The following is a 12295-nucleotide window of genomic DNA, read 5'->3' as shown; positions in this document are numbered from 1 at the left end:
AAAGAAGCCTGTAACTTAGCCCCTTCCCTTGTAGGTGAAGAGCTAAAGGTGTGGTTCTGGGCACTGACAGCTGTCAGTGGCCTCTGCTGGGTGTTAGCCTTTATGGCTGCACTATCCTTGGCATGGTGGTCAGACCCCATGCCAAATAGCAAGTTAGGCCCCCTGACCCTGTTGGTCATGGTGGGGTTACTCCAGCTCTGGGTAACCTCTTTGGGTAAGCTAGGGGTGACCCTGGCTAAAATAAGACTAGCAGAGGTGGATACCTCTAACCCCAAAATAGAGAGAATGGGTGGAGACATTAAAGACACAGACAAGAGGCAATTCAGACTAGGTCCTATCACTGTGGAAGTGGGTCAGTTCCCCAGAGGGAATGACCTGAGCAGGAGGATGTAAGGCAGAGTAGGCCCTGCAACAAACCAGCCTATTTCCTCTACTCTTCCTCGCCTCCCAGACTAGGAAGACTCTCCCAGCTTTGGCTGAGTCTCCTGGCCTGTGGGCTGGGGGGGGCTTGTGTAAAGAAATGGCTCCCTGTTGCAGTTACCCCCCACTTTTTGCCTGATACTGATGCTGACTTGACTGAGAAGTGTGCTGGGACCCTGCTAACCAGGCCCCAGCACCAGTGTTCTTTCACCTAAAATGTACCATTGATTCCACAATTGGCACACCCTGGCCTCCAGATAAGTCCCTTGTAACTGGTACCTCTGGTACCAAGGGCCCTGATGCCAGGGAAGGTCTCTAAGGGCTGCAGCATGTATTATGCCACCCTAGAGACCCCTCACTCAGCACAGACACACTGCTTACCAGCTTGTGTGTGCTAGTGAGAACAAACTGAGTAAGTCGACATGGCACTCCCCTCAGGGTGCCATGCCAGCCTCTCACTGCCTATGCAGTATAGGTAAGACACCCCTCTAGCAGGCCTTACAGCCCTAAGGCAGGGTGCACTATACCATAGGTGAGGGCACCAGTGCATGAGCACTGTGCCCCTACAGTGTCTAAGCAAAACCTTAGACATTGTAAGTGCAGGGTAGCCATAAGAGTATATGGTCTGGGAGTCTGTCAAACACGAACTCCACAGCACCATAATGGCTACACTGAAAACTGGGAAGTTTGGTATCAAACTTCTCAGCACAATAAATGCACACTGATGCCAGTGTACATTTTATTGTAAAATACACCACAGAGGGCACCTTAGAGGTGCCCCCTGAAACTTAACCGACTATCTGTGTAGGCTGACTGGTTCCAGCAGCCTGCCACACTAGAGACATGTTGCTGGCCCCATGGGGAGAGTGCCTTTGTCACTCTGAGGCCAGTAACAAAGCCTGCACTGGTTGGAGATGCTAACACCTCCCCCAGGCAGGAGCTGTAACACCTGGCGGTGAGCCTCAAAGGCTCACCCCTTTGTCACAGCACCGCAGGACACTCCAGCTAGTGGAGTTGCCCGCCCCCTCAAAATAATGAGAATAACAAGGAGGAGTCACTGGCCAGTCAGGACAGCCCCTAAGGTGTCCTGAGCTGAGGTGACTCTAACTTTTAGAAATCCTCCATCTTGCAGATGGAGGATTCCCCCAATAGGATTAGGGATGTGACCCCCTCCCCTTGGGAGGAGGCACAAAGAGGGTGTACCCACCCTCAGGGCTAGTAGCCATTGGCTACTAACCCCCCAGACCTAAACACGCCCTTAAATTTAGTATTTAAGGGCTTCCCTGAACCTAAAGAGTTAGATTCCTGCAACTACAAGAAGAAGGACTGCCGAGCTGAAAGACCCCTGCAGAGGAAGACCAGAAGACACCAACTGCCTTGGCCCCAGACTTACCGGCCTGTCTCCTGCCTTCCAAAGAACCCTGCTCCAGCGACGCTTTCCAAGGGACCAGCGACCTCTGAATCCTCTGAGGACTGCCCTGCTTCGAAAAAGACAAGAAACTCCCGAGGACAGAGGCACTGCTCCAAAATAACTGCAACTTTGTTACAAGGAGCAGATTTAAAGACCCCTGCAACTCCCCGCAAGAAGCGTGAGACTTGCAACACTGCACCCGGCGACCCCGACTCGACTGGTGGAGAACAACCAACTCAGGGAGGACCCTCCGGCGACTCTACGACTGTGAGTAACCAAAGTTGTCCCCCCTGAGCCCCCACAGCGACGCCTGCAGAGGGAATCCCCAGGCTCCCCCTGACCGCGACTGTCTGAACTCCATTTCCCGATGCCTGGAAAAGACCCTGCACCCGCAGCCCCCAGCGCCTAAAGAAACTGAACTTCTGTGCAGGAGTGACCCCCAGGAGGCCCTCTCCCTTGTCCAGGTGGTGGCTACCCCGAGGAGCCCCCCCTTGCCTGCCTGCGACGCTGAAGAGATCCCTTGATCTCTCATTGACTTCCATTGAAAACCCGACGCGTGTTTGCACACTGCACCCGGCCGCCCCCGCGCTGCTGAGGGTGTACTTTTTGTGCTGACTTGTGTCCCCCCCCGGTGCCCTACAAAACCCCCCTGGTCTGCCCTCCGAAGACGCGGGTACTTACCTGCAAGCAGACTGGAACCGGGGCACCCCCTTCTCTCCATTGAAGCCTATGTGTTTTGGGCACCTCTTTGACCTTTGCACCTGACCGGCCCTGAGCTGCTGGTGTGATAACTTTGGGGTTGCTCTGAACCCCCAACGGTGGGCTACCTTGGACCAAAAACTGAGAACTGTAAGTGACTTACTTACCTGTGAAAACTAACAATAACTTACCTACCCCAGGAACTGTGAAAATTGCACTGTGTCCACTTTTAAAACAGCTTATTGTGTTTTATGTGAAAAGTATACATGCTAAAGTAATGATTCAAAGTTCCTAGAGTACTTACCTGCAATACCTTTCAAACAAGATATTACATGTAAAATTTGAACCTGTGGTTCTTAAAATAAACTAAGAAAAGATATTTTTCTATAACGAAACCTATTTGCTGGATTTGTCTCTGAGTGTGTGTACCTCATTTATTGTCTATGTGTATGTACAACAAATGCTTAACACTACTCCTTGGATAAGCCTACTGCTCGACCACACTACCACAAAATAGAGCATTAGTATTATCTCTTTTTACCACTATTTTACCTCTAAGGGGAACCCTTGGACTCTGTGCATGCTATTCCTTTCTTTGAAATAGCACATACAGAGCCAACTTCCTACACACTCTCTCTCTCCTGTAACTCTGAAAGGCCTTCAAACAGAAACAGACTGCAAATGGCCAGAGGGTACAGGTTTCTGAGAGGCCCACGAGAGTCTGAAGTGGGTTCACTATACCCCTCGTCAACCAATTCTATTTAGGTTGTTCTTGTGAATTCACCACAGTAGTTCCTCACCTATGCAGGAGTGTCCATTGCCATGTAGGGTGAATCCAGTGCTGCAGAGGCACTTATAACTGCCATAGCTGTTCCTGCACTTCTGCTGACAGAGGGCTCTGTTTGCTGAGCACTCATCGATATCTGAAATCAAGAAGAGCAATGATTTTGAAATCTATACAACCAATTCAAAACAAGGAATTTTCTCTCCTGGTCCATACACTACCATAATTATTTCACAACATCCCATACAGGCATCTCTGTGCTTTCAGCGACTGGATGACTCACCGACACAACTCTGCCTATCAGCGGAGAGCTGCATTCCAGGTCTGCATTCACACACAAATCCTCCATCTGTGTTGAGACAAATGCCATCGCAAGAGGCTGTTTCACACTCATCAATATCTGTAGGGCCAAAAGAATAAAGTCAGTAGAAGCCAAGCAAACAATCTTAACGCCGATTGAGCTTGAATTACTTAGAGTCGTGCACATACAAACAGACATGGAGGGGGGTCTTACCAAACCAGTGTACACACTGGAAATGTTTTTTTATTAAAGGTTCAATCCTAATCATTGATGGACACATGAAAGAAACACAAGCAGAGAAAATGGAGAGTCCAACACAGCACACCTGGTGCTCAAGAGCAAAGACCATTGAGACTCTTGCACATGCATGCAGGTTTAAGCACACACATAAAGGGCCTGATTACGACCTTGGTGGATGGGATACTCCGTCACAAACTTGACAGTTATCCCACCACCGGTTTAAAAGTTCTATAGGATATAGTGGAACTTGTAATATGGCGGACGGGATATCCGTCACATTTGTGACAAAGGCCCATATTTATACTTTATTAGCGCCGCATTTGCATCATTTTTGGACACAAAAGCAGCGCAAACTTACAAAATACAATTGTATTTTGTAAGTTTGCGACGATTTTGCATTAAAAAAACGACGCAAATGCGGTGCTAAAAAAGTATAAATATGGGCCAAAGTATCTCACCCGCCAAGGTCGTAATCAGGCCCAATGTGTGGATCCTAATACTCTAGAAAGCAACAGTCACAGTTCCTATGCTCTTGTGCACACAGAGATAAGCACATAAACAGAGACACACAGGCACACATACAAGTGATGACTATCATATCAACTTGGACAAGTGTAGACTTCCTCTACTGCAATTGTCAATCAAAGCTCAGACAGAAGTAATTTTAAAACACATATTTACAACAGAAACTGTTTTAAATCCAACATACATTTATGGAAAAATTCTCCTAATTAGGGCCACAGGGTAGTGAGACAAGGACTGGTGCATCCTTCAACGGCAAGACATCAGCACTAAACCTCAATTTGTGTGCAGTGCAATGCCCCAACTAGTGCAATGGCGTCTCAAACGTTTGACTTAAAAGTCTAAAAAGCACATCCTAATTTAATATTCCCCCACTTCAGTGTTGTCTCAAGGATGTTGGGAGTTTAGGCCAAAACATATATTTGGGCCCCTGTACAGAACACCTTTGAAATAGATTACCCATTTCAAGCCTAAATAGTGCCAAACAATACCAAATTATATATATAATTTGTAGGAAGTTGGCTCTGTATGCAGTATTTCAAAGTAAGGAATAGTATGCACAGAGTCCAAGGTTCCCCTTAGAGGTAAGATAGTGGCAAAAAGAGATAATACTAATGCTCTATTTTGTGGTAGTGCGGTCGAGCAGTAGGCTTATCAAAGGAGTAGTGTTAAGCATTTGTTGTATATATACACAGGCAATAAATGAGGAACACACACTCAGAGACAATTCCAAGCCAATAGGTTTTTGTATAGAAAAATATATTTTCTAAGTTTATTTTAAGAACCACAGGTTCAAATTCTACATGTAATATCTCATTTGAAAGGTATTGCAGGTAAGTACTCTAGGAACTTTGAATAATCACAATAGCATGTATACTTTTTACATCAAACACATTTAGCTGTTTTAAAAGTGGACACAGTGCAATTTTCACAGTTCCTGGGGGAGGTAAAGTAATGTTAGTTCTTGCAGGTAAGTAAACCACCTACGGGGTTCAAATTGGGGTCCAAGGTAGCCCACTGTTGGGGGTTCAGAGCAACCCCAAAGTCACCACACCAGCAGCTCAGGGCCGGTCAGGTGCAGAGGTCAAAGAGGTGCCCAAAACACATAGGCTTCAATGGAGGTAAGGGGGTGCCCCGGTTCCAGTCTGCCAGCAGGTAAGTACCCGCGTCTTCGGAGGGCAGACCAGGGGGTTTTTGTAGGGCACCGGGGGGACACAAGTCAGCACAAAAAGTACACCCTCAGCAGCGCGGGGGGCGGCGTGGTGCAGTGTGCAAACACGCGTCGGGTTTCCAATTGTTTTCAATGAGAGACCAAGGGGTCTCTTCAGCGGTGCAGGCAGGCAAGGGGGGGGCTCCTCGGGGTAGCCACCACTGGGGCAAGGGAGAGGGCCTCCTGGGGGTCACTCCTGCACTGGAGCTCCGATCCTTCAGGTCCTTGGGGCTGCGGGTGCAGGGTCTTTTCCAGGCGTCGGGGTTTCAGAGTCAGGCAGTCGCGGTCAGGGGGAGCCTCGGGATTCCCTCTGCAGGCGTCGCTGTGGGGGCTCAGGGGGGACAACTTTGGTTACTCACAGTCTTGGAGTCGCCGGAGGGTCCACCCTGTAGCGTTGTTTCTTCACCAGTCGAGTCGGGGTCGCCGGGTGCAGTGTTGCAAGTCTCACGCTTCTTGCGGGGATTGCAGGGGTCTTTAAATCTGCTCCTCTGGATACAAAGTTGCAGTCTTTGTTGAACAGGGCCGCTGTTCTCGGGAGTTTCTTGGTCTCTTAGAAGCAGGGCAGTCCTCTGAGGATTCAGGGGTCGCTGGTCCTGGGGAAAGCATCGCTGGAGCAGTTTTCTTCTGAAGGCAGGAGACAGGCCGGTAGGACTGGGGCCAAAGCAGTTGGTGTCTTCTTTCTTCTTCTGCAGGGGTTTTTCAGCTCAGCAGTCCTCTTCTTCTGTAAGTTGCAGGAATCTAAATTCTTAGGTTCAGGGAAGCCCTTAAATACTAAATTTAAGGGCGTGTTTAGGTCTGGGGGGTTAGTAGCCAATGGCTACTAGCCCTGAGGGTGGGTACACCCTCTTTGTGCCTCCTCCCAAGGGGAGGGGGTCAAATTCCTATCCCTATTGGGGGAATCCGCCATCTGCAGGATGGAGGATTTCTAAAAGTTAGAGTCACTTCAGCTCAGGACACCTTAGGGGCTGTCCTGACTGGCCAGTGACTCCTCCTTGTTATTCTCATTATTTCCTCCGGCCTTGCCGCCAAAAGTGGGGCCATGGCCGGAGGGGGCGGGCAACTCCACTAGTTGGAGTGCCCTGTGGTGCTGGAACAAAGGGGGTGAGCCTTTGAGGCTCACCGCCAGGTGTTACAGCTCCTGCCTGGGGGAGGTGTTAGCATCTCCACCCAGTGCAGGCTTTGTTACTGGCCTCAGAGTGACAAAGGCACTCTCCCCATGGGGCCAGCAACATGTCTCTGTTGTGGCAGGCTGCTGGAACCAGTCAGCCTACACAGGTAGTCGGTTAAGGTTTCAGGGGGCACCTCTAAGGTGCCCTCTCGGGTGTATTTTACAATAAAATGTACACTGGCATCAGTGTGCATTTATTGTGCTGAGAGGTTTGATACCAAACTTCCCAGTTTTCAGTGTAGCCATTATGGTGCTGTGGAGTTCGTGTTTGACAAACTCCCAGACCATATACTCTTATGGCTACCCTGCACTTACAATGTCTAAGGTTTGGCTTAGACACTGTAGGGGCACAGTGCTCATGCGCTGGTGCCCTCACCTATGGTATAGTGCACCCTGCCTTAGGGCTGTAAGGCCTGCTAGAGGGGTGACATATCTATGCTGCATAGGCAGTGTGAGGTTGGCATGGCACCCTGAGGGGAGTGCCATGTCGACTTACTCGTTTTGTCCTCACCAGCACACATAAGCTGGCAAGCAGTGTGTCTGTGCTGAGTGAGGGGTCCCCAGGGAGGCATAAGATATGCTGCAGCCCTTAGAGACCTTCCCTGGCATCAGGGCCCTTGGTACCAGGGGTACCAGTTACAAGGGACTTACCTTAATGCCAGGGTGTGCCAATTGTGGATACAAAAGTACAGGTTAGGGAAAGAACACTGGTGCTGGGGCCTGGTTAGCAGGCCTCAGCACACTTTCAATTCAAAACAAAATATCAGCAAAGGCAAAAAGTCAGGGGGTAACCATGCCAAGGAGGCATTTCCTTACACAACCCCCTCCCCCAAACGAAAGAGGATGAGACTAACCTTTCCCAAGAGAGTCTCCATTTTCTAAGTGGAAGAACCTGGAAAGGCCATCTGCATTGGCATGGGCAGTCCCAGGTCTGTGTTCCACTATAAAGTCCATTCCCTGTAGGGAGATGGACCACCTCAACAGTTTTGGATTTTCACCTTTCATTTGCATCAGCCATCTGAGAGATCTGTGGTCAGTTTGAACTACAAAGTGAGTACCAAAGAGGTATGGTCTCAGCTTCTTCAGGGACCAAACCACAGCAAAGGCCTCCCTCTCAATGGCACTCCAACGCTGCTCCCTGGGGAGTAACCTCCTGCTAATGAAAGCAACAGGCTGGTCAAAGCCATCATCATTTGTTTGGGACAAAACTGCCCCTATCCCATTTTCAGAGGCATCTGTCTGCACAATGAACTGCTTGGAGTAATCTGGAGCTTTTAGAACTGGTGCTGTGCACATTGCTTGTTTCAGGGTGTCAAAGGCCTGTTGGCATTCTACAGTCCAGTTTACCTTCTTGGGCATTTTCTTAGAGGTGAGTTCTGTGAGGGCTGTCACTATGGATCCATATCCCTTCACAAACCTCCTATAGTAACTAGTCAAGCCAAGGAATGCCCTGACTGGGTTTTTGGAGCTGCCCAGTCCAGAATAGTCTGGATCTTAGGCTGGAGTGGCTGAACGTGGCCTCCACCTACAAGGTGTCCCAAGTAAACCACAGTTCCCTGCCCTATCTGGCATTTGGATGCCTTGATAGAGAGGCCTGCTGATTGCAGAGCCTTCAAAACCTTCTTCAGGTGGACCAGGTGATCCTGCCAGTTGGAGCTAAAGACAGCAATATCATCAAGATAAGCTGCACTAAAGGACTCCAAGCCAGCAAGGACTTGATTCACAAACCTTTGGAAGGTGGCAGGGGCATTCTTTAAACCAAAGGGCATAACAGTAAACTGATAATGCCCATCAGGTGTGGAGAATGCTGTCTTTTCTTTTGCTCCAGGTGCCATTTTGATTTGCCAGTACCCTGCTGTTAAGTCAAAGGTACTTAAGAACTTGGCAGCACCTAATTTGTCAATCAGCTCATCAGCTCTAGGAATGGGATGGGCATCTGTCTTGGTGACAGAATTAAGTCCTCAGTAGTCCACACAAAACCTCATCTCTCTCTTTCCATCTTTGGTGTGAGGTTTGGGGACTAAGACCACTGGGCTAGCCCAGGGGCTGTCAGAGTGCTCAATTACTCCCAATTCCAGCATCTTGTGGACTTCCACCTTGATGCTTTCCTTAACTTGGTCAGACTGTCTGAATATTTTGTTTTTGACAGGCATGCTGTCTCCTGTGTCCACATCATGGGTACACTTATGTGTCTGACCAGGGGTTAGGGAAAAGAGCTCAGCAAACTGTTGCAGGACCTTCCTACAATCAGATTGCTGTTGGCTAGAGAGGGTGTCTGAATAGATCACTCCATCAACTGAGCCATCCTTAGGGTTTGATGAGAGGAGATCAGGGAGAGGTTCACTCTCAGCTTCCTGGTCCTCATCTGTTACCATCAACAGATTCACATCAGCCCTGTCATGGAAGAGCTTTAGGCGGTTCACATGGATCACCCTCTTGGGACTCCTGCTAGTGCCTAGGTCTACCAGGTAGGTGACCTGACTCTTCCTTTCTAGCACTGGGTAAGGGCCACTCCATTTGTCCTGAAGTGCCCTGGGAGTCACAGGCTCCAAAACCCAGACTTTCTGCCCTGGTTGAAATTCAACCATTGCAGCCTTTTGGTCATACCAAAACTTCTGGAGCTGTTGGCTGGCCTCAAGGTTTTTACTTGCCTTTTCCATGTACTCTGCCATCCTTGAACGAAGGCCAAGTACATAGTCCACTATGTCTTGTTTAGGCTCATGAAGAGGTCTCTCCCAGCCTTCTTTCACAAGAGCTAGTGGTCCCCTTACAGGGTGGCCAAACAGAAGTTCAAAGGGTGAGAACCCTACTCCCTTCTGAGGCACCTCTCTGTAAGCGAAGAACAGGCATGGCAAGAGGACATCCCATCTCATTTTGAGTTTTTCTGGGAGCCCCATGATCATGCCCTTTAATGTCTTGTTGAATCTCTCAACAAGGCCATTAGTTTGTGGATGATAGGGTGTAGTGAATTTATAAGTCACTCCACACTCATTCCACATGTGTTTCAGGTATGCTGACATGAAGTTGGTACCTCTGTCAGACACCACCTCCTTAGGGAAGCCTGCTCTGTTAAAGATACCAATGAGGGCCTTGGCTACTGCAGGGGCAGTAGTCGACCTAAGGGGAATCGTTCAAGATACCTAGTAGCATGATCCACTACTACTAGGATGTACATATTTCCTGAGGCTGTGGGAGGTTCAAGTGGACCCACTATGTCCACACCCACTATTTCAAAGGGGACCCCCACCAGTGGAAGTGGAATGAGGGGGGCCTTTGGATGTCCACCTGTCTTTCCACTGGCTTGACAGGTGGTACAGGAGACACAAAACTCCTTAACTTTCTGGGACATGTTGGGCCAGTAGAAGTGGTTGACTAATCTCTCCCACGTCTTGGTTTGTTCCAAATGCCCAGCAAGGGGAATATCATGGGCTAAGGTCAGTATGAACTCTCTGAACTCCTGAGGCACTACCACTCTCCTAGTGGCACCAGGTTTGGGATCTCTTGCCTCAGTGTACAGGAGTCCATCTTCCCAATAGACCCTATGTGTTCCAGTTTTCTTGCCATTGGACTCTTCAGCAGCTTGCTGCCTAAGGCCTTCAAGAGAGGGACAGGTTTCTTGCCCCTTACACAACTGCTCCCTTGAGGGTCCCCCTGGGCCTAAGAGCTCAACCTGGTAAGGTTCCAACTCCATAGGCTCAGTTCCCTCAGAGGGCAGAACTTCTTCCTGAGAAGAGAGGTTCTCTTTTTGGTGTTGTGTTGCAGCTGGTTTCCCAGCTGGCTTTCCTTTTCTCTTGGTAGGCTGGGCCCTTTTTCCAGACTCCAGCTCTACTTTTTCACCCTGTGCCTTGCACTGTGCCCTTGTCTTGACACACACCAGTTCAGGGATACCCAGCATGGCTGCATGGGTTTTCAGTTCTACCTCAGCCCATGCGGAGGACTCCAGGTCATTTCCAAGCAAACAGTCTACTGGGATATTTGAGGAGACTACCACCTGTTTCAGGCCATTGACCCCTCCCCACTCTAAAGTTACCATAGCCATGGGATGTACTTTAGTTTGATTGTCAGCAATGGTGACTGGATAAGTTTGTCCAGTCAGGTACTGACCAGGGGAAACCAGTTTCTCTGTCACCATAGTGACACTGGCACCTGTATCCCTCAGGCCTTCTACACGTGTCCCATTAATTAAGAGTTGCTGCCTGTGTTTTTGCATGTTAGGAGGCCAGGCAGCCAGTGTGGCTAAATCCACCCCACCCTCAGAGACTAATGTAGCTTCAGTGTGACACCTGATTTGCTCTGGGCACACTGTTGATCCCACTTGGAGACTAGCCATTCCAGTGTTAGCTGGAGTGGAGTTAGAAGTGGTTGTTTTCTTGGGACAGGCCTTGTCTCCAGTTTGGTGTCCAGGCTGATTACAGCTACGACACCAGGCCTTTTTGGGATCAAAGTTTTTACCCTTGTACCCAAAATTGGTTTGTGAAGAGGCTCTGGGCCCACCCTCCTGTGCAGGTTTTTGGGGGCCTGTAGAAGACTCTTTACTATTTTTGTTTTTGGATGTCTCACCACCCTTCCACTGGGGAGGCTTTGTGACCCCTTTCTTTTGGTCACCCCCTGTGGAAGTCTTGGACACCCTAGTCTTGACCCAATGGTCCGCCTTCTTTCCCAATTCTTGGGGAGAAATTGGTCCTAGGTCTACCAGATGCTGATGCAGTTTGTCATTGAAACAATTACTTAACAGATGTTCTTTCACAAATAAATTGTACAGCCCATCATAATCATTAACACCACTGCCTTGAATCCAACCATCCAGTGTTTTCACTGAGTAGTCTACAAAATCAACCCAGGTCTGGCTCGAGGATTTTTGAGCCCCCCTGAATCTAATCCTATACTCCTCAGTGGAGAATCCAAAGCCTTCAATCAGGGTACCCTTTATGAGGTCATAAGATTCTGCATCTTTTCCAGAGAGTGTGAGGAGTCTATCCCTACACTTTCCAGTGAACATTTCCCAAAGGAGAGCACCCCAGTGAGATTTGTTCACTTTTCTGGTTACACAAGCCCTCTCAAAAGCTGTGAACCATTTGGTGATGTCATCACCATCTTCATATTTAGTCACAATCCCTTTAGGGATTTTTAACATGTCAGGAGAATCTCTGACCCTAGTTATGTTGCTGCCACCATTGATGGGTCCTAGGCCCATCTCTTGTCTTTCCCTTTCTATGGCTAAGATCTGTTTTTCCAAAGCCAATCTTTTGGCCATCCTGGCTAACTGGATGTCCTCTTCACTGGGATTATCCTCAGTGATTTCAGAGAGGTGGGTTCCTCCTGTGAGGGAAACAGCCTCTCTGACTATTATGTTTGGAGACAGGGCTTGAGAGGCCCTGTTCTCCCTAGTTAGGACTGGTAGGTGGGAATTTTCCTCCAAGTCACTATCTTCATCCTCTGTGATGCCATCCTCAGAGGGGTTGGCCTTTTCAAACTCTGCCAAAAGCTCCTGGAGCTGTAGTTTGGAAGGTCTGGGCCCATTGCTATTTTCTTTATTTTAC

The 12295-nt window shown here is 48.9% G+C and overlaps 1 protein-coding gene across 2 annotated transcripts in view; it reads right to left on the bottom strand.

Moving 5' to 3' along the window:
* Nucleotides 1–12295, bottom strand: part of VWCE (von Willebrand factor C and EGF domains) — a 424528-nt gene that overhangs the window by 232822 nt on the left and 179411 nt on the right. For both annotated transcript variants that reach the window (XM_069223762.1, XM_069223763.1), the window contains 2 exons: nt 3598–3714; nt 3331–3453 (listed from right to left, as the gene is read on the bottom strand). In XM_069223762.1, the coding sequence (XP_069079863.1) occupies nt 3331–3453; nt 3598–3714 (240 nt within the window). The remainder of the gene's footprint in view (nt 1–3330; nt 3454–3597; nt 3715–12295) is intronic.

This window comes from Pleurodeles waltl, chromosome 3_1 (assembly GCF_031143425.1).
Source record: "Pleurodeles waltl isolate 20211129_DDA chromosome 3_1, aPleWal1.hap1.20221129, whole genome shotgun sequence".
Taxonomy (NCBI): domain Eukaryota; kingdom Metazoa; phylum Chordata; class Amphibia; order Caudata; family Salamandridae; genus Pleurodeles; species Pleurodeles waltl.
The sequence above is the reverse complement of the archived record's forward strand: the minus strand, read 5'-3'. Positions and strand labels throughout refer to the sequence as shown.